Consider the following 27739-nt stretch of genomic DNA (forward strand, 5'->3'; position numbering starts at 1 on the left):
GTGACCACAAATAAGTATTATGAATGAATTCATTTAACCAAGGGACAGTGATTTGTCAAATGAAGGGTGGGGACTGAGAAACAAACCAAGATTTTCATATTTTAATATATATATATTTCAGACTCAAAGACCCTTGGATCAATACCCATATCTTGAAATCAATATTGAATTAGTTCAGTATTTCTGACCCTCTAAGAACTATTTAAGGCCATGTAGGTTGTACAACTAGGGGGTGTAGTAGATATAGCACCAGGCTTGGAGTCAGGAAGACTTGTCTTCCTGAGGTTAATTCTGACCTCAGCCACTAGATATGTGACCCTGGGCAAGTCATTTCACCTTGTTTACCTTAGTTTCCTCATCTGTAAAATGAGCTGGAGAGGGAAATGGCAAACCACTCCAGTATCTTGGCCAAGAAAACCCCAACAGTCACAATGAGCCAAACACAACTGAAAAAGGTTGAGGGATGTGCGTTTTAAGCATTTGTACACTCACCATCCTCAGGTGGGCAATGGTGATATTCATTCCATTGGTAAAGCTGGTGCATGCATAGTGAATACCATTTGATGAACCAATTTGGTTAGTAGCTTGAGGGTAGAATTACCTGGTGGCCAAATTATGTATTATAATTAATTGTATGTAATTATGCATAATATCTTATGTACTCTATATTATTCATATGCTTTGCACAATTATACATAATTAAAAACATAGCCCTCTTTTCCGAAAGTTTCAAAAAGCTCGAGCATGACACTGTTGGGAGTAGCTTTTGCTGCCACAGCTCAGGTCCCCACTATGTGTGCGTGTAGTCCATTCTACTATGGCCACATTGGTTTTTCTAGTCTATTTTCAGAAAAACAAACAAATATATTTTAAGTTTCTCCGAATCATTACGAAATCCAAGTAACCCAGAGTTAAAGGGTAATTCACAACCCATGTAGTCCAACACATTCCTGAAAATGAACTCTTCTTTCCATAAGATTGAAGATGTCTATTGTGACATTCTGAGAAGTCCATTCAGTTTTTAGATGGGACTAAATATTAGTAAATCCAAATTATCCTTTTTGCAACTTCTACCACCTTTCTCCTAATTTTACTGGGGCCGAGTAGACCAAGTCCAATCCCTCTTCTATAAGATGGCCCTTCAAATATTTGCAGACAGCTATCATGTTTCCCTTGCCTTAACATATACTGAAGACCTTGTATCATCCTGCTTATCTTTTACTATATCACACCTATCTCATACCATGCTTCCTTTTGCCACATTGATGCAAAAAACCCCAACCCATCATTGTTTAAGAAAAAAAAGTTAGGTATCTCTTTAGAACCAGTTATAAGATATACTAAAATATACACAATTGTTAGCTGGACATGGTGGCATATACCTTTAATCCTTACCACCAGGGATACTAAGGCCAGTAGAACACTTGAGTTTAGGAGTTCTGAGCTTCAGTGGATTAAGCCAATCAGTTTTCCACCTGTCTGGCATCAAGATGGTGAGCTCCTGGGAGACAGACAATGGAAACCAGATTGCCTAAGGAGGGATAAACTGACCTGGGTCTGAGGCAAAGGTCAAACTATGCTCATTGATAGTGGGTTTGGGCTTGTAAATAACTACTGAACTTCATGCCGGGAGACCCAGCCTTTATATACATGCATATGTACACGTATATATACATATATATATATATATATATATATATATATATATATATATATGTGTGTGTGTGTGTGTGTGTGTGTAAATGTACATACTATACACACAAATATTCATGTTTATATACATACATATAGAGACAGAGAGACACAGAGAAACAGAGACAGACAGATTCAAACTATTAGTTACCTTAGCTCAACTCAATCTTTTTCCAAACTGAAAATAAACTAGCAATTTTCTCTTTTGCAAGGAAAGAGTGAAAAGAAAGCTGAAAAATTATTTAGATTTTATTAAAGAAAATGTCTGTCTTCTAGAAATTTGGGATAATTTGTTGTTCAGTTGTTCAGTCGTTTCTGACTCTGTGACCCCATGGACCATTGCACACCAGGCCCTTCTATCCTCCGCTATCTCTGGAAATCTATCCATGTTCATGTTTGTTGTTACCATGACATGATCTATCCATCTCATCCTCTGCTGTCTCCTTTTCCTTCTGCCTTCAGTCTTTTCCAACAACAGCGCCTTTTCCAACAAATCCTGCCTTCTCATTATGTGGCCAAAAGCATTTAAGTTTCAGCTTCAGTATTTGAACTTCCAGTGAATAGCCTGAATTAATTTAAGTATTGACTGATTTGGCCTCCTTGCTGTCCAAGGGACTCTTAAAAGTCTTCTCCACTGGGAATAACATACACACTCAGTTGGGTATCTCACCCCACAGGAAAGAAGGAGGAAGGAGATAAAAAAGGGAGGGTGATAGAAAGGAGGGCAGATGGGGGAGGAGGTAATCAAAAACAAACACTTCCAAAAAGGGACAGGGTCAAGGGAGAAAATTGAATAAAGGGGGATAGGATAGGAAGGAGCAAAATATAGTTAGTCTTTCACAACATGAGTATTGTGGAAGGGTTTTACATAATGATATGCATGTGGCCTATGTTGAATTGTTTGCCTTTTTGGGGAGGGTGGGTGAGGAGGGAAGAGGGGAGAGAATTTGGAACTCAAAGTTTTAAAAACAGATGTTGAAAAAAAAGTTTTTGCATGCAACTAGGAAATAAGATATACAGGCAATGGGGCATAGAAGTTTATTTTGCCCTACAAGAAAATAAGGGAAAAGAGGATGTGGGGGAGTGGGGTGACAGAAGGGAGGGCTGACTGGGGAATGGGGCAACCAGAATACATGCCACCTTGGAGTGGGGGGGAGGGTAGAAATGGGGAGAAAATTTGTAATTCAACCTCTTGTGAAAATCAATGCTGAAAACTAAAAATATTAAAAAGTCTTCTCTACCAAAATTTGGGATAAAGCAATTTGATCAATAACTGTCAAACTGTTAAATGATCCTTTCAGAAAGTATGATAAATAGGAATGGTGGAAAAGAAATCCTTAAATGCTACTTAATGTATAATTTATAATATTTTAAAGAAATGTTTTTTAAAAATTGAACTCGATGTATGCTAGCATATTTATTTTCTAAGCTTCAAAATCATGAGTTCTTAAGAAACTTCAAAACATCCAAGTAAAACAGAAAGTTGTCCCTCTTACTTCTTCCAACTTTTCTGACTGTGATACTTACCAATCTGAATAAAGGTAGATGACAAAATTCTACAATTCAGTTAGAATAATGATATTATAGAATAATGGAGCGGGGAAGAGAATTTTTCACCTTCTCAGTTCTAGATAGGACTTTACAGAAGAACTCAGTACATTTTAGGCCTCCAGAGTTTAAGGACATGCAAAATCTACAAAATCTACATATACATAACCCAAATAACTAAAAATCTTAGCTGTGAAGAAAAATTTAGTAATTTCTATTGTCTAGTTCACAAAAGAGGAATTTAATGTATAAGTTCCTTAAAGTTCTCTAGCACCTGAATTTTATTTAAAAAAAAACCAAAACTCTTCCACTCCTTGGAGAAAGGGCAACCAACTGGGTCAAAGCTGGTGCCACTGTGAACACAAGGTTGCCCAACATTCTGTTCACCAGTACATGAGAGGTTGGAAAGACCACACTAGGTAAAGAACTTGCATCAAGAACAGGAGTGACAAACATTAATGTAGGCAATTTAGCAGAAGAAGGACAGTTATATGATGGATTTGACAAAGAATATGAATATCCCATTTTAATGAAGACAGAGTAGTTGAGTTAGAAAATAAAATGAAACAAGGCGAAGTTATTGTTGATTACCATGGCTGTAACTTCTTCCCTGTTTCATGCTGTTTTTGTGCTTCAAACAGATAATTATGCATTATATAGAAGACTTGAAAAAAAGAGATACAGTGTAAAGAAACTGCAGGACAATAATCAGTGTGAAATTTTCCAAATTCTTTATGAAGAAGCCATGGCTTCCTCTAACCATGAAATAGTATACCGGCTGCCTAGCAATGTACCAGAAGCACTGGAGAATAATTTAGATAAGATAATGAAATGGATTGAGTAGTGGATAGAATATAATAATTGAACCTTGAGGGCAAAGCATGGACTTTCAAGGTTTTCCACATGATGGTTAAAGATTTTCTTGATGATCTCTCCTTCCCCGTGCAGTAGAAATTAAGACAACATACGCCAAATTTTACTATCCAGGATTGTGTTGTAGAAGTACCAGTTGGACAACATATAAAGTTGAGTTATGACTAAATTCATTTTTTTTCTCCATGAGAAAACTGAAAACCCCCAAATACAATGAAAAAATGTCAAGGACTTTTAAAGTTTAGGAATATTCAGCATTCTCTTTTATTTTGGTTAACTGCTAAAGAATAAGCAAATTTGAGAAAATAAGTGGAAATCTTCAATACTTAACATGACAAAGAAAATGAAGACTAGGAAGAATGCTGACATAAATAAAAGAGTCTAGGGATAAAGCCATTAAAAATCGCTTCCTATCTTTTAACTATCTATTCTTTATTGATCTATCACCTGTCTCTATCGATCTGTGTCTATATGGCATCTTTCTATCTAGCTCTCTATATATCTGGGATAGTGACCACTGTGGAAATCTACTCCTCTAAAGCTAATGTAAAGTGGAGTGAGGCTAGGTTAGAGTTGAGTCATATGGTAATTTTGTGTCAGTCCTTTCCTTATTTCTTAGAATAAAGTGTAAGGATAGGTAGGTTGGTAATATTAAGATGATAAGTTTGTGTTTTATTCAATACATATTATATTCACCTATTATTTCTTACCACTGAGGTAAGAAAAGAAAAGAGAAAATATGTTTATTGCAGCCTTGAAGATTTATACTGGGAGTCTTCAGGAATCTGAGTCATTAGAATTCAGAAGGGGGTCTTAGGCAGGGATATGCTGGAGCCAACTCCAACCCACTAAGCTAATTGTTAAATTTGCAATGTGAGTATGTACAACTCGGAAATCTAAATGGAAAAATGCTACAAATCAGGGCTTGATTTATTGTTTAATTGATTCTCTAGACTTAAGAAAGTGATGGAGCCAATTTTAATAATGTAGATTAAACTTAATCATGCACTATTTTTGTTTTTTTCTGGAGAGTTGGTTGAACATTCACCAGCCCGCCCCTGGTCTTATGGATAGTTTTGTCCATTGCCTTTCTGATAAACATTTTTTAAAATGAATTATCATCTCTGCTAAAAGTTGTTTCAAGACATAAATAGGACTAGATGACCACTCTGCATATATTTTGTATGTAGTGAGAAAAGAACAGTACTTGTATATGATTTCTTTCTTTACCTGGCCAAGTTTGCACATATTTCCTCTGGCTTTTAATGAAACACAAAACCTAAATATGAAAGTGAAATAGAATAAAAACAACCAAATTAAAAATTAGTGACACCCCCAAATGAATCATTACAAGTCATCATTTAGTCCTTTTTTTAATAAATTAGTATTCGTTCATCAACATTGCTCATATTTTGTCTATCACTCAGTTTTGCTGTTTGTTTTTTCATGTCAAATAATACAAAAGAATATATACATAAATGTGCTTAAGCAAAACTGGGCTTTAATTTATCTTTACAATGGGATGTCATTAACATAGGAGTTAGCTATCACAACACAGTTACCTATTTCTACTTCAGACTCTTCAGGCTGTAACTCAGGATTTTCCTGTAGTTGCCTGGTATGCCCTCATGGACTTGTAAAGTGAAAATATGAAATGAGAATGAGAGCACACTTACGGGGCTAGTCCTAGGTGAGGCATGATATGCAAACTAGTCTCTGAGAACAAACCACTTGTCCAGGCAAGTTAATATGACTATTTTTAAGGACATCTTGTTGCCTTTTAAGTGCAGTAGAAGAGGTAATTATTAAGTGGGCATCCTAGTGTCCTGGGGGTAGGGGTGGGAGGGAGGAATCACTTCTAAAGATATTACTTTCCAGTCTGATGAAATAACAAGGGTGACTTTCATAAGGGATAATAGGATAACCAAATTTATGGCCCAATTTGCTTTCATTAAAAGTGTTATAAATCAGGTATCAATGTTACAAATCAGGTATCAGATTCAAATAATACTTATGGCACAGTTTATATTTTCAAGCCAAAATATTCAAAGTTGGGCATTTCTTCGGCTTAAAACATCATCACAAGGCCAGATTGCCCAGAAAAACCAAATAGCAAAAACTGTAGGATGCCCCAAATGGTCCACCTAGAGCTGCAGCATGCTCATTCCTAGCAAAGTGGTGCCCAGCCAGTCTGGAATCACCTCTGCAGTGTTCTAGGTGAAAACATTTATAAGGAAAGTTTGACAAAGTAGGGTCAAGTGAGGGTTGTCACACAGAGACAATCCAGCATAAGGGTAAGGCAGCGGCCTAAAAGTAAAGGGTATTGTAGGTGTGACTTTTCTAATATAACTGACTGGAACTTCAGGACTTCCTCCTCTGGGATTTCAGTGAAGAGATTTACATAAGTTACATATGGTCCAGTCAATGAAACCCCATTAAGATGCTGGTTAGGGGCAACAAGAGTAAAACCTACTTAAGGGGCTAACCATGCTATGGATCACAGATGGAAGGTTTATGGAATGACATGGGTGAGAATCGCATAGGCTAAGAAGTCATAGGTGGTTTATGATCTGCACCATCAAATGGAATACCCACACCCACTGAAGTAATGTAGTACAATTGGGTGACTATGAATTGACTCAAGAACAGATGAGTCTGGGTAATTAGAAGACATACTTCACAAGAACTCTACTGTATATTTTGAGGACCTGTGAACATTTATGAAAAGACACATATAATAGCCTACCTGGAAATCTGAATATTGTTTCTTAAAATTCCTTTCAAATTCTCAGAAAAGTAATCCTTCAAGTCCCTTCACCAACTTTTTCTTTACAACCCTTGATGAGGCCTTACAACAATCAAATTTTAACTGCAGAGTTCTGGCTTTGGGCCTCATCTATACAGCTCCTTCAATGACTAGAACAGCTGCTGTGGGTTCATGAGAGGCCATGTCGGCCTGGAGATCTAAAGAAAAGAGTTGGGAAACAAATTCAACTAGTCTGGGTCATGATGGTAAAAAAAATTCTCATTCCCAAATTTTCTGCTGCTTTAAAAACAAGTTTAGGCAGACTCTACAATTCTTTTTATCAGAAGAAAAACTTTGTTTGCCCCAGAAATGGGTAAAGCAAACACATGCCCATGGATCTGAAAAAAGTTTTTATCGAATATATGTATGTATGCATGTATGCATGTATATATATATATAGTTACAAATACACTATGTAGTATAGCCATTATATTTACTTCGTTGCAATGTCTACAAAGTTGTGAATCCCAATATCATTGCCAAATGCATACAAAAAGCTCAAAAGCTATTATTACCTACCATGCAAATTTATACCAAGGAAAACTTGTAAAGTGGATTGCAGGAGCTCTTTTGAGGTCTAAAGGTTCTCTGCCATTGCTGTTCATGAACTTGAAGTTCACATATGTATATATTTTTTACTTCTCCCCACCCTCTCTTCCCCCTCCTCCCATCCTCAGGAAAGAATTAATGGCACAGTTCTGAACAGTATGCATTGTGCATTTAAAGATTCCAAATGTCCACAATGAACTGCTTTCTTCACATCCTTTTGCATTTCAAGTCCCTCATGTGTGGAGCTCCAACCTTGAATCACGGGACACAGAAAAAGAGCGGAAGTGTTGAAAAAGATATGATCTTCAGCAATATCTCTTTTCTTTAAAATGTTTACAATGGATAAGGCCACTCACAAGATTTTCCTAATCTGTTCATATTTTATAAATTCATATTGTTATCCTGAGAGTGCCAAAGAAAAGCCCTAATAAGCACATATCTGTAATAACCTGTGTAGCTTCCATATAAATTAAAACTAGAGAAAATCTGATTGATGAGAGGTTTTTTTTTTGATTGAGGGAGGAGGAAGAAGAGTGGAGAAAGCTGAGGATGAAGGAGAGGAAGGGGAAAGAAAAAAATTAGGAATTGCTTCCAGCATTAGACTTTGTGTGTTCAATTTAATCCCAGAGTGAATCTAGCAGCTGTTATTTCCTCTTTCGAATCAAAGGTTGTAATGACCACTGAAGGGAACTCCCACAGAAGTAATACTGGGCAACTTGTACATCCTTGTAACATCCCAGGTGGTATAGGTCCTATCAATATTGAAATGAAATCCAGGGGTCAGAGAGTTGGACAAGAATCTGGCTGACTGCTCCTGTGTGTTGGATGGAACAGAAGCAGCTGGGCATAATCAACATTTTGAGACAACAGCAGCCAGAAAATCTATGGATAGGTTTCATCTCAAAAGGAAATTTAGCAGTTCTTTCCTGCACAATTTGCTTTTTTTTTCTCCAAATGCTTAATTCCACTTTGACACCTATTTATAGGACCATAGTCGTATCCATTTATGGATGTCTGTGATAGAAATATTGTTTACAAAAAATATATCATCTTTTTTTCTTTAGAAAGATCTAGTTGTCTAAATAGCAAGTTAAGGTCGCATCTATGAAACCAGTGCACCTTGACTTGCATCTACTAGCTTTAAAAAGTCGATAGGATGAGGAGATGGATTCAGAAAGAAAATTTAAAAATGAGCGTGCTGTTTTGTTAGGTTGATAATGTTTACCTAAAAAAATGGCTGTATGTATTTGATGATGAAATGCCATGCATTAGTTAGTTTACTGATTGCTGATTGCAGCATCCCAGTTGTACCAGGAGTGTTTTGATTGCTCCTTATGGCATATGTTGGACATGGAAATAAAGGCCATGAGTATATGTCTTGATTTTTGTGTTTCAACAATAGAAGCATTTTAGCTTAAGTCTTAATTCCAGATAATAAAAAAGTAGTCACATCACGTGAAGAAAAGATATGACATAGCATGCTGCCACAGTAGCAAGCATAAGAAAGAAAGTCTTCATAAAATATACATATGTATGCATATTATGCAAATATATTTTATAGTAACATACAATGTTTTAAGAATGTTGGATAACATGAACACAAATTGAAAAAAAATGTCTGGATGGTTTCATGTTAGAGTAACAAATAACCTGAGACTTCTATACTTTCTGTTAGATATCGGTCTTAGAAATCTGTAAGAGATGCAGAACACATTTTCAGTCATCAAAATGTCAACTAAAATGATACCAAAATGTGCTAAAAAATTTTCCCCTTAGTACAGCTAAGCTGGAACCGGTCCAAATGTACCAAACCAAACCAAATGAAATAAAAACCAACCCAAAACTGTGTATTACAATGCTTACAAATGAGATTCCTTTCACTATGGATGGATTTTTCAAAAGATGAGTTTTTGAACATATTAATGTGAGCATGTTAAACAACAGGACAGCTTTCCTTCTGTGACTATTTAATCCAAGTCAATGATCACGGAAAAATGACACGCATGGAAGATGAAAAGAAACCTTATAAACCAAATGAGCGAAGAAAACTTAGCTCAGTAAAACAAAGCATATGAAATGAAAGAGAAGTGACTCATTTGAAACTAGCAGTACCACTGGATGGGTTTTTGAAGAGTACATTAGCTTTAAGTAATCAAGGTTTTGAAAACCTGTACTGAAAATGTCTAATTTATGATAACTTAAGACATATTTAGGGGTGATATTATGTAACACTCCCTCATTCTTAAGGTGAAATATTTAGATGATATCTGTCCCTTTCAATTAAAAAAAATGCACCCACTTCCTTTGATATGCATTCTGTGTTAAATTGTCCATAGCTGCTGAATGTATACATGTATGTGCATTTGTATTACATACACATGGTTCCATAGACCTGTGTATATAAACATATGCACATACATTCTCATATACGTGTGTATTTATATATATGTTGAGAAAGTTCACATATATATACAATTGTGTATGTATATATATGTGTGTGTTTGTGTGTGTGTGTATTTATATATAGGTATAAAAATGACAAGCAGAGTAATATTTCACTCAGTGTTAAATGAAGTCTGTGAAAAACCAAGTAGAGTCGCTCAGTTAACATAGTACAGCCAGTAAATCAGGTTGAAAAGAGAAAAAGTAAATGGAAACACGATCCTTGACCATCTGTCTATGGCATTCACATCCGTTAAGTCGGGGATTTTTATTTTGAGCTGTGAAGACCTCCTCCGTAAATGGGTCTTCTTGTGCGGGATGTTTCTGTCCCCCAAGTGTCGCCCATGCCCTTCTCGAGGCATGCTTTGTTTCCTGTACTGGATTCCTGAGTTGTCAAAGGATATTGCTGAATTCCTGGAATCTCCAACGCCTCCTGTGACCTCATTCACTTCATTGTGAATTTCAAGTGATGTTAACAGAATGTTTCCGTGAGCATCCACCTAATTGGAAGAGATATCACATCATCAGACAACTCAAGTGCCAATAAGCTTAATTTTCTTATTCCAAACATGGAGCAGGCTATTAATTTTTTGATTCTGAGCATATCATAGGAAATTACTTATCTGTCATCTCCAATGCTTTGTTTTATTGGTAAATGTCCTTTCTGGAATTTTAACTGTGGTTTAGACATCTATCTGCCTTGATCAAAAAACAACTTATGTATGAAAATAAATAAAATAAGAGGACTTATTCAAATTGAAATTCTGTAATAAGAATGCAACAAATATTGGAAAACTGAAGACTAAATTTCTCCTTTTTATCAATTTTCTTTGAAAGGTATCTTTAAATATGTATTTATTTCATTCATGATAGGTTACTTAAAGCATTGTAATTTTCTTGCCACTATGTTCTTTTGTTCTCTACTAGAGTGGTAACTTCTTCCTTTTTCTAAGAGAAAAGCATCTTATTATAGTTTAGATGCCTCTCTTACCTACTGTACAAGTAAGGGGATGAGACTCCAACATATGTATTGGCAGTATATTTCTAAACGGACTTGGGGTGTGGGCTATCAAATAAAATTCTACTTGGAATACTGAGATTATTTTTAGCTACAGAATCAAAAGGTAATAGATGTATCCAGGTGTGGTCAATGTTTGAACCACCTTCTAGATGATGCTGAGGATCTGAATATACTCAAAGTAGTGATTCAAGTGTCACCTATTGAGTCAGTAATAACCTAGATATAGCCTTTTAAATTCAACATGCCTCTTACAATATGTTTACTTCATTTTGTGTGGGTAGAATCTCAAATACCTTGACATTCCTTCCTTGTGACACCACTCCAACTACCCAGAATGCCACTGACATGTACGTTTTGAAATTCATTCATTTGTTCTGGGCCTAAAATTTATTGACATATTTCCTATAACCAGGTCACTTGGTTGTTTAGATATATTAATCTCTTAGAGGCCCTTACCAAAACTGCTTAGAAACCTCATAGTTAATATCCTACCTCTGCTAAGCAGGGAAGATATGGTATATGTAGTGGTCCAGGTAACCCAGTCCTCAATTCACCTCTTCACTGTGGGTCACACAATGTTTTTTTTAGAGGTGAGGGTGTTAAGGAATATGCTCTTACCATTCATTGTGGGTAGATTATGCAGTTTCCTCAGCTCCTGAAGATTCAGGTAGGAAGGCCACATGGTACAGGGGTAAGAACAATGGGTCTATAGTCAGAAACCTTGGGTTCGGATGCCACTTCTGGCACCAACTCCTTGTGTTACCTTGGGTAAGTCACTTAATTTCCCTGAGTCTCAACATCCTTCCTCATTTGCAAAATGATGGAGTTGGACCAGATGGCTTCTGAGGTCCCTTTCAGTTTGGGATCTATGATCCCATGATTCCTCCATGCAAAAGACCTGTTATGTGTTTATGTGATGGAAAAACGTATAGATAGTATTTTCCTAACTTTTATAGCAATCTGACAAATATTGCCTTCAAAGTGATTCCTTACTCATTTACTGATTTGTGTCTTGCATAATAATTAAAGTTCTTATTTTCATAGTATAGGAAGAGAGTTTAGAGGTCATCCAGTGCCAACCACTGTCCTAGTTTAAGAATGAATCTTGCCTATAGTAACGCAGAAATCAAGCCACCCCATGAAGCCTTCCTATGACAGGGAATGAATTACATCATATAAAATCATTTCATTTCTAGGATGTTTCAATTATTAAAAAGTCAGCATGATATAGTGTCCTCAGAAATGGGAAGAGCTGGATTCAAGTACTGCCTCTGATGCATAATGGCCATGTGAACCTAGGTAAGACTAAAATGCAGAGAAGTTGTCAAATTACCTTACTTAAAAGAGATGACTCAGTCAATGAAATCTCAACTCCAGTTATTTCATTCGTGATACTTAAAACATTGCAGTTTTCTTGCCACTGTGCTCTTTTGTTCTACACTAGAACAGTAGCTTTTTCTTCTTCTAAAAGTGTCTTACTATAGTTTAGATGCCTCTCTTACCTACTGTACAGGTATTCCCATTCTTATTTAATTATTTGGGGGGGGGATTATTCTTCTATTTAGAAGAAAAAAATCTACTTTCCTATAACTCACAACTATTTGGACCAGTTTTACTCTCAAGGGAAAATGAGCAAGTACAATCAATTTTGAATAGGGCACCTTGATGGCTCAGTGGATAGAGTGCTAGGCTTGAAGTCAGAAAGACTCATGGTCATGGGTTCAAATCTGGCCTCAGACACTTATTAGCCTTGGGCAAGTCATTTAACCCTGTTTGCCTCAGTTTTCTTATCTATAAAATGAACTGGAGAAGGAAAGGACAAATGACTCCAGTGTTTTTGCCAGGAAAAACCCAGAGACTCAGAAATGACTGAAAAATGACTGAACAAAAAGTCCATTTTGAACATGTCAAACCTTCACCCTTCAGCACACCCAGACTTTAATCACCCAAAATAAACCTTAACAGTTCTTTTTAGTTTACTACCAAAATGGTATCCCCAGTATTGTTGCTCTAGACTTATTCTACTATGGGAATGTAACTTCTAAGTTGTGACACCCAGAATTGAAACATATGAAGTTTGATGTGCAATCACCTTTTTTTCTATTATACAATATCTTGGCAATGCTTGTTTTATTTCTTAAGTTCAGAATAAAGTGAATACAATTAAAAAAAGAAATACAATCCTTATCATCAGGGGTATGCTGGAGCCAATTTTAATTGGCTTGTAAGAGCTGACTATTACATTTTCAGTGTGAGCATTTATACCTCAGAAATTGACAAATGCTCCAAATTAAGGTTCAACTTATTATTTGCTTGATTTTCTAAACTTGAGAAAGCACTAATAATGCAGATTATACTTAAAAGTGTATGTGCGTACATTCCCAGTCTGGTTTTAAAATATTATCTACACACCTCTGATTTGCTCTATAAATACTGCTTGAGCTCAGCAGGAGTGCAGTTGAATGCTAAGGGCATGAAGTTATCACTGGATTGTATGCTAATAATCATAATGATAACAGTAGCAATAACTGGATTTATATAGTGCCTTAAGGTTTTCAAACATCCATTATCTCAATTGAGCTTCACAACACCCCTGCTCAGAATACTCGCTATACTTTTTTTTTGATTTTTTTTTTGGAGGGGGGAAGGCAAGTTAAGTGACTTGCCCAAGGTCACACAGCTAGTATGTGTGTCAAGTGTCTGAGGCCGCATTTGAACTCAGATCTTCCTAACTCCAGGGCTGGTGCTCTACTCACTGAGCCACCTAGCTGTCCCTCTACTTCTTTCACTGTCTTAGGAGTATCAATGTTCCCACTACTCCAACTGTTCATTTATAGCCCCTCATTCTTGGTCCAAGGCACTCTCATGCTTTTTTAGTATCGTATGTTTGTAATAATTTATTTTATGAAATGTCTCATATGCAGGTTATTATTGGTAAACTTGCCATAGCACATTTATACTCATTATAAGCCCTAATGCACTTTGAATTTTATGGGTCTTAATTCTTCTGAGCTCACTCACAGAGTTCTATGATTTGTAGTTATATAGCACTATTCATTAACTATTACTGTTGAAGTGATTCCCTGTCACCTCCAGGATTAAATACAAAATAATCTGTTGGTCATTCAAAGCTCTTCATTACCTTTCCTTCCCCCAACCTTCACAGTCTTCTAATGCTTTATTATACCCCTCCATATATTCTTTGATCCAGAGACACTGGTCTTCTTAATGTTCCAATAAGATACTCCATCTCTTGGTTCTGGGCATTTTCTTTGACTGTCCCCTATGCCTGGAATAGTTTCTTTCTCTACTCATCACTACCTCCTGACTTCCATGGCTTCCTTCAAAGTCATAAATAAAATCTCAATTTATATAGGAAATTTCCCAATTCCCCTTGTCTAGTGCCTTTCTTCCATTAAGTATCTTCTATTTGTGCCTTATATATCTTGTTTGTACATATATATATATATTTATGTATATATTTTTGATTATTGTCTTCCCCATTATATTTTGAACTCTTTTAGTGCAGGAACCCTCTCTTATCTTTCTTTGTATCACCAGTGCTTAGCAAAGTATCTCACAGGTAGCAGGCACTTAATAAAGCTGATTGACCAACTCACTTATTGACTGACTGTCATGTGGTCTGAGTTTATTGAAAACTTGCTTTATTTTGCCTAATTAAACCCATTTCTGTCACCTCCTCCTATTTAAACTACTTCACTTTCCATTTAGAATGCCAATTTGTACTGAAAGGGCATTACAAAGGTCCATAAATCCAGTTGCATATCAAAGTCAATATGAATTTTCCATCCACTTTGTTTTTATATGTGGATGGTTGGACTAATCTCTTCTGTACAGCTATGTGTTCTATAAGGAGATGTTATAGTTTTATAGGGCTTGATGCAATCAATGTGATATGCCAATAAGAGCATTTGTATGCAATATGATATCCCAGTAGGAGCATTTGGAGAGCTTTACTATCATTAGAGACTTTTCTTTTAGTCTTTAGGCTATATATTTCATGGCAAAAACATAAAATATCTCTCAGTCTCTTGTGCTCTCTATTGACTTTCACAGTGATGGCAGTGGTGTGAGAGGCGGGGTGCAGCGAGAGGAGAGAGGAGGGTAAATGTGGAAGAGCTCAGATGGTGCTTAGATAGAGTTCTTAGATATCCACAAATGTAAATCAAGCAGTTGGTGCTGTCAGTATACTCTGAGCATATAAATATCACAGTTATGTCCATTAGTTATATACTAATCATCTATAAAGACTGCATTAAGCACTTTTGGCTATCATATCATGCTATTGAAACATACTGAACCAGAAGTCCACTAAAAAAAAAACTTTTTTAAAAAGAATTACTTAAAAAAAGTCCTATTGATGCTTTTGCTTTTTTTTCAAGCAACATAATCATATCCCAATAAACCACACCACTATCCTGAACCCTATCTTGTAATAAAGAAAACTAGTTAAGCAAAACTAATTGATACAGTGATTACATCTTTCAATGTATGCTGTCCTTGGCATCAACAACATCCACCTACCCCCTTTACTGAGAGGAAGAAGCATCTTTCATCCTCTATCCTCTGGAACCAACTCTGGTCACTGCATTTAATCTGAATTTAGCTGCCTTTTAATGTAGTTTTCAATCATATTATTGGTGTCATTGTGTGGGTTATTCTCTTTTGGTTTGCTTTCTTTGCTCTATATATACTCATATAAGTCTTTCCATGTTTCAATGAATTCCTCAGATTTGTCTCTTCTTCCAGTGTAATAATAGTTCATTACTTCCATATGCTAATTTTTTCAGCCATTCCCCAATTAATCAATCAACAAGCATTTATTAAGTGCTTCTTATGTGTCAGGTTCTGTGCTAGGCAATGTAAATATAAACACAAAGAAACAGAAAGAAACCATTTCTACTCTTGAAAACTTTATATGCTATCCATCCGGGGAGACAAAATGCACAGATATGGATATGTAGAGAATGAATATAAAATTATATGCAAATAAATATAATTAACTCAAAATGAGGTAATCAGAGACGACATTAGCATTTGAGGAGATTGTGGAAGGCTTCATGAAGAAGGAGTGAGTGCATTCTAGGCATGAAGTAAAGCCGTTAGAAAGACAGAGACAGGAGTTAAAGCGCCACATGTGAAGAACAATCTATGGCTAGTCTGACTGAGCCATAAAGTGAAATAAGGGGAGAGAATGTAAAAGAGCCTGAAAAGACAAGCTGTGGCCACCCTGGAAAAGACATTAGAAGTGAAATGTAATAGTTTTTCCTCCAGGCAACAGGGAACGACTGGAATCTATTGAGCGGAGAGAGACATTCAGATCTACACTTCAGAAAAGTCACTTTGGGGTGGGGGTGCAGCTAGGTGGTGCAGTGGGTAGAGCACCGACCCTTGAGTCAGGAGGACCTGAATTCAAATCGGGCCTCAGACACTTGATACATGTACTAGATGTGGTGACCTTGGGCAAGTCACTTAACTCCAATTTGCCCTCCCCCAAAAAAACAAAACAAAAAAACCAAACAAACAGAAAAGTCACTTTGGCAGCTGTGGGGGAGGATGGACAGGGTAGTCAGGAAGCTCAATTAGGAACTTGATGTACTGTGATGGTTTAGGCTTAGCCCTGCCTGCACTTCTCTGACAGACCTCTCTATCATGCCCCAGGAAGCTCATTACTGGGATCACCTCCTCATCCTTTAACATCTCATCAGCCTTGGTATGCCACCTCATCACTACCCTCTGCCACTCTGATTGGAGGGCAGGGCCATGAATTCCAAACATCCCCTCATTTCTCACCTGGATAAACTAATGTACTTTTCTTACTGACTTCTCAACCATACCTTTGAGTTGGGTACCTTCCCCACCCCTACTCTCCATCACTGGCTTCTTTTCAGTTTCCTTTTGTGTTTTGTCCTCTTCCGTTAGATTGTAAGCTCCTTGAGGTCAGGGACGATCTTTATTTATATCTGTATCCTAATGCTTAACAAAGGCCTTGGCACATAGTAGGCTCTTAATACATGTTTATTGAATATTGACTGAAAAGGTGAGGGCCTGAATTAAGGTGGTGGCTAAGTGAGAGCAGAGAAAAGGGATCAGAAAGAAGAGAGATTATAGAGACAGAAATAGTAAGATTTGTCAACTGATTAGATTATATAGTGTAAAGGAGAACAAGGAAATGGGAATAATGCTGTGGTTCAATATATATTCATTTATTTCCAGTCTTTTGTTGCTGAAAAGCATTACTATGAATATTTTGATATATGGGCTTTTATTTTTGCATAAATCCATATATATATATATACATATATATATTATATCCTACCTCACATTGTTATTGTAAAGCCAAAAGGAGATAATACTAAAAGTCCAAATTTATGTGGCTGTTTAAGGTTTGTAAAATGCTTCACTTAAACCCATTCGAGTATAATTATTATCTCATTTGAAAGTTTTTGAGGATTATAAAGTGCCATTTAAATACATGTTGTTATTCTTTCTTTAATTGCTACTATGGAGACAGTGTTCATAGGTACAATGATTTTTTTCTATTTCAATAGCACTGATGGGTCAATTCCCTGAAAAAGATGAATCTGTTGGTAATTTGTGGCCACAGGCTTGGTTAGAAATAGCAACCATCAGGGTGCCAACATTTCCAACCCTTCTTCTCTGGCATGCTAGGGAAAGGGGTGTTGACTGTCTGGCTGCCTGCCTTCCACTCCTAGGAAGAATCAGGAACTTTTAGAGGAAAGAAAGATTGTGAGTTTGTGTTGTTGTCAGGCTCTTTGCAATGGGGAGGAGAATGGGGAATCTGCATGTGCCTTCCGTTGACTCCTGGAATTTGGTAGCAGAAGCAAAATGGAAGTAATGATACTTTATAAATAACATTACAAGGAACCATTCTCTGGGCTTGAGTTATTTTGAGACAGAAATATGAAGAAAATGCACTGGATTACCCCTGTGAGGGGACTTAATAAACTGCAGTCATCAATGAGACTTTTCAAAAATAGGCTATATTTTAAATAGAAATGTTTAGGCTGTAAGCTGCTTTGCCCAAGTTTAAAGAATTATTAACGGGTGAGTTAAAAAATGAATCTGAGGATAGTTTAAAAAAATTAACACTGTAGGTGTGGTTTCTTCATAATGATAATGGGGCTTGTTAAATATTTATCAAAACTTCAAAGGCTTTAATATATCTTGTCATTTTCACCTTAGCAATGTCTCCCAAATATATCCCATTCTCTTCACTCACTCAGCCACTGGACTAGGAGTCAGGAAGACCTGGGTTCAAATTCTACCTGTAATGCTTACTAGCTGTGTAACCCTGGACAAATCATTGACCGTGTCTGTACCTCAGTTTCATTACCTGTAAAATGAGAGAATTGGACTTGATGGCTTCTCAGGTTCCTTCCAGTTCTAAAATCTGTAGTCCTATAATCCATGACATATAATTACTATAGTTCAGGCTTTAATTACCCCTTGGCTGGACAATAGGAGGCAATAGCTTCCTAAGTGGCGTCCTCAATTCCAGTCTTACCCCCTTCTCCAAGTTCTTCTACGCCAATAAGCAAAAGCAGTCTCCTCAAAGTACAGAATAGACCATGTGACTCTCTTGCCAAACAATCTTTCTTGACTTCTATCTTCTCTAGGATAAAATACATAGTCCTTAGCTGAGTCTTCAGATCCCTTCACAGTCCAGCTCCATTCTCTGTTCTCAAACTTGTTTCACATTTCTTCTCTTTATGAACTCTTTGAGCAAACATGATCTGTTTGCTCTTCCCAAAACTCAGCATCCTGTCTCTCCTCTTCTCTGTTTCTTTGTACTGGTTTTGCACTAAATGCCTGGAATGCATTCTCTCCTTACTTTTAGCTTTCAGCATTCTTTCAAGGACCAACTTAGAGGCTTCCTCCTGATCCTGCTAATTCTTAGCACTTTGTATGTCCCCAAATTCTATGGCACTCATCTATGCTAATGTTTTGTTCCCCAAGTAAACTGGGGACGGAGGTTTCTGTTATTGTTTTTTTTTTCCTTGTATCTTCAATGCTTTTCACACAGTAGGGAATTTTACAATGCTTGTTTTTTAAAATGATTTTGCTACATAAAAAGTTTCCAGACTTCTTTAATGTTGGAAAACAGTATATTTGTGCCATGAAAGGGTCAATTCTACTACTGGAAAATTTATTCTCCTTGGAAATATACATCCTGAGCTTTCAGATTTAATTGACTGAAGAACTCATGTAAACCATTTAAGGCCTACTCGAATGGTGGTTTTTATTGGATTGCAAGTGTAATGTGAGTCAGCTGTAGCAGGTTGTGGCTTCACAGACAGCTAATTCAACCTTAAGCTGTATTAAGCAGAACAGAGAATCGAGAATAAAGTAGATACTGGCTCTATTTTACATTGTCTTGGCCTGACTACATTTGGAAGATCATATGGGCCCTCCATGTTAGCAGGAATCTTGACAGGCTGGGGAGTAACTAGAGGATGGAAAGCAAAAAGTTCAGGGATTTAATATTTTAATACTGTATATAGTCAGTGGGTCAGCAGTCTCATCATTTTGACTGCTTCCTTAGATGGTGCTCACAATTTATCCGCATCTTCTCATCCTATTAGATTCTTCTCCATCATTCCCAAGGGAATTTAAAAACCTTGTCACACAAGGAAAAGCCAAAGGAACTGGAAAAGGCCTCAGGGGGACAAAATGCATTGATTCTTCAATGGATCTATAAGATTATCTGATTAATAAGGTTACTCCTTTGAATAATACAGGTTACTACCCACCCATCTCCTCTTGTGTGTGATTCTTATCCATGTCCTCCAATACAAGGAGGGGGTCCACTCAACGTACTGTGGGCTTCCTTTATGTCTTTTGATACTGTATGGGTGTCAGTGAAGCACGTAGGTTATCCATCTGTTATCTCATACTCTCACTACAATATAAACCCATCCACTTTTTTCTGTTTCTCTTTAGTGTCTCTTATACTTCTTTACCTGGACTATTTTCACTGACAATATGCCTAATTATGCTTGGTATGTTTCTTCCCATGCTCTTCGATTGACAACATTTTGATTCTTCAAGGACTGTGATATTACACCATATCATATAGCATCATAGCATGTGTCATATAGCATCACTAGAAGAGTCATATAGCATCACTAGAAGAGTATTGGTGCTAAGAAAATGGTTATTTGGAGAAGCTGGGAGTCATTAAAATCCCTACTCAATTTCCACATATGATTCAGCCCATTATTTTGTACTCATTCAATTCTGGACCCAATCCATCCAAATATCTCTCCTGGATTTATATGCTGATAGGCCCATTCAACTTCATATTGTAGTTTGGAAATAAGCACTTTTTGTATACTTCTTTTTCTCTCTTAGTGGCATCGCTAGGCCTAACTTTGAAGGTCATGCATCTTTTGGGGTAGAATATGAAATATTGCAGGGCTTGATACAATCTGCAACAATGTTATCATCAGCCGAGTTGCAAGCGGAGTACTTCACCTTCTCTAGGGAATTCTTCTATTTGGACCCTGCACTAGACATCTTCTATGACCAATCAAACAATAAGTGTTTATTAAGTACCTACTGAATGCCAAACACTGGGAAAGTACTGGGAACACAAAGACAAAAGTGTGACGGTCCTATACTCAGGGAGATTATGTTCTAATGGGGAGGTATGTGTGTACATCGGAAGGGTTTCATGTAGAACCTGGCACTTCGGAGGAAATTCTGCGGAGAAGGGTTGAAGGAGAACATTTCAGGGATGGGGAACAATCAGTACAAAGGCACTGAAAAAGAGATGGAGTGGGTGTTATGTCTGAGGAACAGCAAATGGGCCACGACAGCTGAATTGCCAAGTACATGGAGGAGAGTAATGTAGATGAAAAAGGCTAGGAAGTAGGAAGACACCTGATTTTGAAGAAATTTAATTCCAAATATAATTGATCTTAGTTAAGTTAATAGGGACTCACCAGAATTGTGTGTGTGTGTGTGTGTGTGTGTGTGCACGTGTGTGTGCATGTGTGTGTGAAATATGTTCAGACAAGTGCTTTAGGAAAATTACTTGAGTGTCTAAGTGGAAGATAAAGTGGAGTGGGCAAAGGTTTTCAAAGGAGAGACCAAATCATAGATTATTGTGATAGTCCAGGCAGAAGGTAATAATGGCCTGAGCTAGGGTAATGGCTTTGTAAATGGTGAGGAGGGTATGTATGAGAGAGATGTGTTGAGGTAGAATGGAAAAGATTTGGTAACAGATTGTATTTACTGATTGTGTAACAGTGAGGAGTCAAGAAGAAACTAAGGTTGCAAAACTGGATGACAGGAAGGATGGTGGTACTCTTGACAGTAATAGAAATGTTTAGAAGAGAGTAGGGTGGGAAGAAAAACATTATGAGTCCTGTTTTGGACTTGTTGCATTTGAGACTTCTATGAGATATCCAGTCTGAAATGTCCTATAGGCATTCTGTGCTGTGGGGCAGAAGCTCAAGAGAGAGAGAACAGAACTGGAATAATGGAAAGAATAGACCTGGACATATAGGTCTAGAAATCATTGGCCTAAAGAAGTAATTGAACCCATGGAAGATGATGAGGTCACCATGTGATAAACTGTAAAAAGAAAACAGAAGGGGGTCTAGAACAGTCTTTGGGGGACACTGATATTGAGCATGGCACAGATGATGAATGTGTGAAAACTTAGAAAGAACAATTAGATAGGTAGGAAGACAACCTGGAGAATGCAGTTGTCACCAAAAATCAGAGAGGAGAGGGAATCCAAGATTAAACAGTTTTAAGTGCTGCGGAAGAATCAAGATGAAGATTGTGAAGAAGTCATTAGATTTGTCAGTGAGATCTTTGCATGATTTTGGAGAAAATAGTTTTAACTGGTAGTGAGAAACACTCTTGGCAAACCCATACCTCTCTATTTTATGATTTGCATTACTGAAGAGGATTCTGGAAAATCTATCAAATATTGTATTCAATGTAACCTTGTATGCTTTTAACATACATATATACATACATACAAACATACAACATTGTCTTTCTGCTTATCTTTCTCCCTGTTGTAGGTGAGCTTAAAGCAGGATTTCACTCTACCAAATCAAATACTTTCGAAAATCATAGAACAATATGCATAGTAGTCAACTATATGTTGTAAAGATATGGTCTGCTATAGGATATCATGTAAGAAATTGTCCTCTTTCATTCCCCTGCCTCCATCAAGTGTAGCCTCGAAATATGTTTAGATAACTTTTCTCATCCTCTGCCATCTCCTTTTTCCTCCTCCTCTTCCTACCAGATTTGTGACGTCATCATTATAGGTAGTTATTGAAGGTTATTACCTTCTCTGCAATTTATAATCTTAGAGATTTGCTTAGGAATCTGTGAGGTTAGTTGAACTGACAGGGTCATTCAACTAGTATGTTCCAGAAGGGGAATTTGAAGCTATTTCTTTCCAACTCCAAAGCCAGATCTACTACATAATCCTGACTTTCATGTCGTACATTTTCATAAAGAGTTTGTAAAGATAATAAAGGAGTCAAACAGGTTAATAGTTATGATATTAGACAGACTGCTTCCCCCCCACCGGTGGCAATAAGATGTATGATTTCCTCCCCACAAACACTTGGTATCTTCCTTTCTTTAAGTTATCTTAAGAACCAGTCCCTTGATATCATCAAACTGTATGTTATTTGGCACATACCTTCCCTATGTATATTTGGTCTGGTCCAGATATTTTTTCTTGTAGGTTGTCACTGGTGGCATTTCTCTTTCTATATCATGTTAAGGATGTTACGATGAATCCAAATATAGTAGTTTTACTCTCATTGATGGGGAAAAGGTTCATTAAAGAAATTTTGACAGAACTTTTCTATTTTTTAAAAACTTATTACTGGTCCAGTTTCATTTTTAGATATGGTCTAGCTTAATTATACCTCTTGCCAAGCTTTCTCTAAACTTGTTTATTCTCTCCAAAGCTTCTAGCTATTCTACAAATGAGTTTATCATTTTAACTCATTTCCCTTCATAGCCATATCTCTCTGATTGACCAGAAGAGCAATTGTATAAAGGTTGAGGTGGGTTTTAAGGACTTTTCTTGTAATTGAGTGACAATTTTAGTATTTCCTTTGTTGTCATAACCCTTATTCATTTTTTTCAGTGTCAATAGCTTATCTAATAGATCTAGTTAGAGTTATTTTAGTTATGTATCATATCTTTCTTTTCTTATGACAACTGTCTAACTATTTAAAGAGCTAAGCAGAAGCCAGACCTAGTGTTGAACTCCTGTAATTTCAGCTCCCAAGAAGGCTGAGGCTGGCGGATCTCTTGAGTTAGTGAGTTCTAAAGTGTAGTGGGCCAATCAGGCGCCCACACCAATTTCAGCATCAATATGGTGACCCCCCCCCCCCGGGACCATAGGTCAGTGGGATTGCCTAAAGAAGGGCAAAGTGGCCTAGGTTAGAAATGGAGTAGGTCAGAGTTCCCCTAACTATCAGTAGTGAGATTGGGTCTGTAAGTGTGCCTTTCACTTTGAGCCTGGGAAGATGAGAAGACCTAGTCTTTTATAAAAAATTTCAGGAGAAGAGAAATTGGATTTATTCATTTTGAGTCTTGGTGGGGAAAATTAGGAATAGTGGTTCAAAATTACAGAAACTGACTTTGGTTCTAAAACAATTTATAACTGCTTTCTCCATAAGAACCTTTGCATAAGTAGAGTGGCTAGGAAATGGAATGGATTGCTTCGTGAAATGGTGAGTAGGCCAACACTCAAAGCTTTTAAGAAGACATTGAATAACCATTTGGGAATATTGTTGAGGGAATTCCTCCAATAGTCAGGGATTTTCCCTTAATAACATCTAAGCTAAGATCCATACAAAACCTAGAATTCCATTTTTCACCTACCAACTTAAAAGAACTGAAAAATAAGATACTATCATTGACAATTCCTCTCTGCTAAGGATATTATCTCTTTCCTAGTGAATAACAATTATACAATAAAACCACCTTATAAATAACAGTTCAATGGACAATAAAAAGCACCTTTTATGAAAGAGGTTCCAAATTAGCCAAAAGCTCAAAGAAAAAAGACTATTTATTCAAGTCATCTGTGAATGGTTCTGATGATTCATAGCTTCAGCAGGTCTCCAAAAAACATTTTGTTTACAATCTCTACTTCTTTTTCTACAACCCTGCTGAAAAGTGAAAAAAAGTGTCACCCTTCAGAGATAAAGATGAAGTTAATGAACTAGAGACAAAGAATATGAACTTTTAACTCCTCTTCATCTCTGAAATTGTGATATTTATATTTGTCATATCTATCTTATAATATTATAAACTCCATGTAAGCAAGGGTCATTGTATTTTCATCTCACCAAGTACCCTGCACAGGACTTTACATAGGGAAGGTACTTAACTTTGTGTTGAATGAGTACATTCATTTAACCATATAGTTTTGCTAGGTTAACTATTTAATTCAACACCACATTGTAAGTGCTTACTATGTACAGACTCAAGTCCTAGGCACCTGAGGGAGATAGAAAACTTTAGAAGACCGTCCCCCAATATTTGATATGTGGTTATGGGAGAAGGAGCAAATTTGTTGCTTGCAGAGGCCAGAATCAGGAAGAATGAGTAGAAGTTTCAGACAAATTTCAACTCAATATAAAGAAAATGTAAATAATATGAAATAAATACAAATAATATAATAGAAATATAATTAATATATAAAATACATAAAATACGATATGAGAAAATTTGTATATAAATCAGAGATATCCAAAAATTAAATGGAATGCCTTAAGAATACTTCAAAAGGTATGTGGGAGATGAATCACTGGGTAAATTGTAGAAAATATTCCTCTTCAGATACAGGTTGGAATACATATAAACTCTCAGGTCCAGTCTAACTCTCAGATTCAAGGACTCTATGACATACATAAATATAATCCAAAATAATACATACTCAGTGTATTGAAAAGATCAAACAAAATTCTATGTGATTTTCAAGGGAGGTGATCATTATCAACTAGGTAGTCAAAAAGACTTCCATGAGGAAGTGTCATGTTCGATTTGGTTTTTAAAGGATAGGTAGGAACAGGGGAGGGACAATATTACAAGCAGAGGAACTATCATGAACAATGGTTCTGAGCTATGCAAGCAGGGTTTGGGGAACTGATACTAGGTCAGATGACTGGAATACGGAGTATGTGGAAGGTTAATATTAAGTAAGGTTGAAAAGGAAGAATAGTGCTAGTGAAATATAAGTTCTTTCAATTCAATGTAACATATGCTTTTTTTTCTAGGGCAGGGTTGATTAATTTGTGTCTTTTAAAAGAAATCTCCAACATCAAGTATGGTGCCATGAACATAGCAGGTACTTCGTAAACATTCGTTGAATTGGATTGAATTTATAGATTGTGAAGGGTAACGCATACTGAACAAAATTTAGAATATTTTAGTCAGTAGACAATAGACAATAGGGAGCCATCACACACACAAACACACACACACACACACACACACACACACACACACACAAATATATCGACCAAATGTATCTCAAGAAAAATAGTCTGCTAATTTTTTTCTTGTATAATGGATTTGAGAAAGGAAAGAGAAGTGGGAAAACTTGTTGTGTAACTACTTTAATAGTGCAAGTATGTAATAATGAAAGCCTCTTTTGGGGTATTAGCAGTGAGAGTAGGAGAAGAGATGGGTAGCCTTAACAAATGAGGTCAGGTAGAAGATTAGGTTTGGGAGAATGATATTAGGCTGAGTTTGGAACTTGCTGGGTTTGAGGTACCAATGGGATGTCCAGATAGAAATATCTTATAGGTGATCAGGGATTCAAGTTTGAAACTCAGAGAAGGATCAAGATTGGAGTTACAGACTTGGGAGTCGTTTGGATAGAAGGGGAAAATTAACACCTCTGGCTTGAATAAAATTTCTGAGAGAGAAGATAACAGAAGAAGACCAAGAACAGAACTTTGGGGAAACAAAGATGCCCATGTCACTAGCTAGAGAAAGGGAGAGCTACATGATAGAAAATACTATCTACATCCAGAGAAAGAATTACAGAGTCTGAAAGCAGATCGAAGCATAGTATTTGCTCTCTCTCTCTTTTGTTTTGTTTTGTTTTATTTCTTCTTTCTCTTGGTTCATTCCATTGGTTATAATTGATCTTTTCAACATGACTAATGTGAATATATGTTTAACATGAATGTATATGTACAGCTTATACAAGATTGCACGCCATCTTGGGGAGGGAGAAAAGGAGGGAAGGGGAGAAAATCTGGAACTCAAAAGCTTGGGGAACTGAATGTTGTAAACTAAAAATAAATAAATATTTTTTTAAAGGGAGAGCTGAGAACTTAAATATTTAGGATGCAAACAATATGTGATTCACCAAATCCAAAAGCCATGGAATGAACCCATGAATAACACTTTGCATGGGAATTTGAAATTTTATCTGTTGTTTTCTATCAGTAACAAACATAGGGATTTCTCCCTGGACCTGTGTTGTTACACCATATAGAGTTAGAATAGGAAAATCTGACTGATTAGTAGGCAGGCATTTGGAAATAATGTATACTTTAAAAGTGAAATTTAGTATCATGTTGGAAATTATGGTTACAACAAAGGCATAGACTATTAACTCATGTATTACTAAGACACCGTAAATGTAAAACTAGTTTGCTTGGCTATTAACTTTTGAAGAGTTGCTTATGGCTGTTTTTAAAATATTCATATATTTAACAGTTTACCGTAGTATTGCCATGAAAGTAAATAAATATATTATATTCTTATACTCTAACAAAAAAGGGAGAGCTAGACAAGGAGCTAGACAAAAAAAATTAGATGTAGCAAGAAGAACTGGAGGAGAGTTGTCTATTGAAAAGAGCAAGGACAAGAGAGTTTCCATAATGAAGTGATAACAGTGTCAGATATTCTGGAGAGTTCAAAAGGGACAGCAAAAAAGACCATTGAACTTCTCTTTGGAAAGAAGAGAGAAGTTTCAATTAAGAAGTGAATGTGAATGCTGCATTTGCAATAGTAAACATTTGAAAATTTACTAATTGTAGCCAAAGGTGCTTAAATCTGATGATGTGGTGGAGAGTGAAGGAAAGTGGGCCTCAGACCCCTCATTTGTAAAATGAAAGGAGTCAGACAAGATGGTCACTGAAATCCCCTCCAGCTACAGACTATGATCCTATGAATGGCCTATACTGAAGTCAGTCATCAGCCTCCCTTAGTGCACCTGCTTTCCTGGACCGTAGTATCCTCAAATGTAAAATGAAGGATTTGGACTCCACGGCTCCTCTGACGTTCCTTTTAGATCTAAATATGTTGTCTTCTCCCCATAAGATTGTAAGTTCTTTGGAGGTAGAGATTCTATTTGTTTTTATTTGTATATGTATCCCCCACACTTAGTATAGTGACTGGCACATAGTATGTGCTTAATAAATATTTATTGACTAGATTCATGATTCTATCATCTATCTTATTTACTGGATTTTTTTTTGTGACTGAGTCTCCCTCTCTCATCCATCAGTCATTGGCTCATGAGCTTTGATCTGCCTCATTTCTGGCCTGGGCTTGATTGCCCTTCCTTAGGCAGCTTGGGGGCCCCAGCTTCTGGGGGGAATTATCATATTAATGGAGGATTTAGTGTTTAGTTCTTTGCAGCTCAGAACTCTTTAAGTTCACACAAGCTACCAGCCTTAGCCTCATCAGTAGCAGAGATTACCAGAGTATTCCACCACACCTGACATATACTGGAAGATTTGACAAGT

The 27739-nt window shown here is 36.6% G+C and overlaps 1 protein-coding gene and 1 pseudogene across 1 annotated transcript in view; one reads left to right on the forward strand and one right to left on the reverse strand.

Annotated features, from left to right (window-relative positions):
- The first annotated feature begins 3535 nt into the window (after positions 1 to 3535).
- LOC118837239 lies at positions 3536 to 4105 on the forward strand (annotated as a pseudogene).
- A 5887-nt stretch (positions 4106 to 9992) lies between these two features.
- Positions 9993 to 27739, reverse strand: part of GABRB3 (gamma-aminobutyric acid type A receptor subunit beta3) — a 67351-nt gene continuing 49604 nt past the window's right edge. The window contains exon 6 of the mRNA XM_036745980.1: positions 9993 to 10410. Within this exon, the coding sequence (XP_036601875.1) occupies positions 10069 to 10410 (342 nt within the window). The 3' untranslated portion in view covers positions 9993 to 10068. The remainder of the gene's footprint in view (positions 10411 to 27739) is intronic.

This window comes from Trichosurus vulpecula, chromosome 2 (genome assembly GCF_011100635.1).
Source record: "Trichosurus vulpecula isolate mTriVul1 chromosome 2, mTriVul1.pri, whole genome shotgun sequence".
Taxonomy (NCBI): domain Eukaryota; kingdom Metazoa; phylum Chordata; class Mammalia; order Diprotodontia; family Phalangeridae; genus Trichosurus; species Trichosurus vulpecula.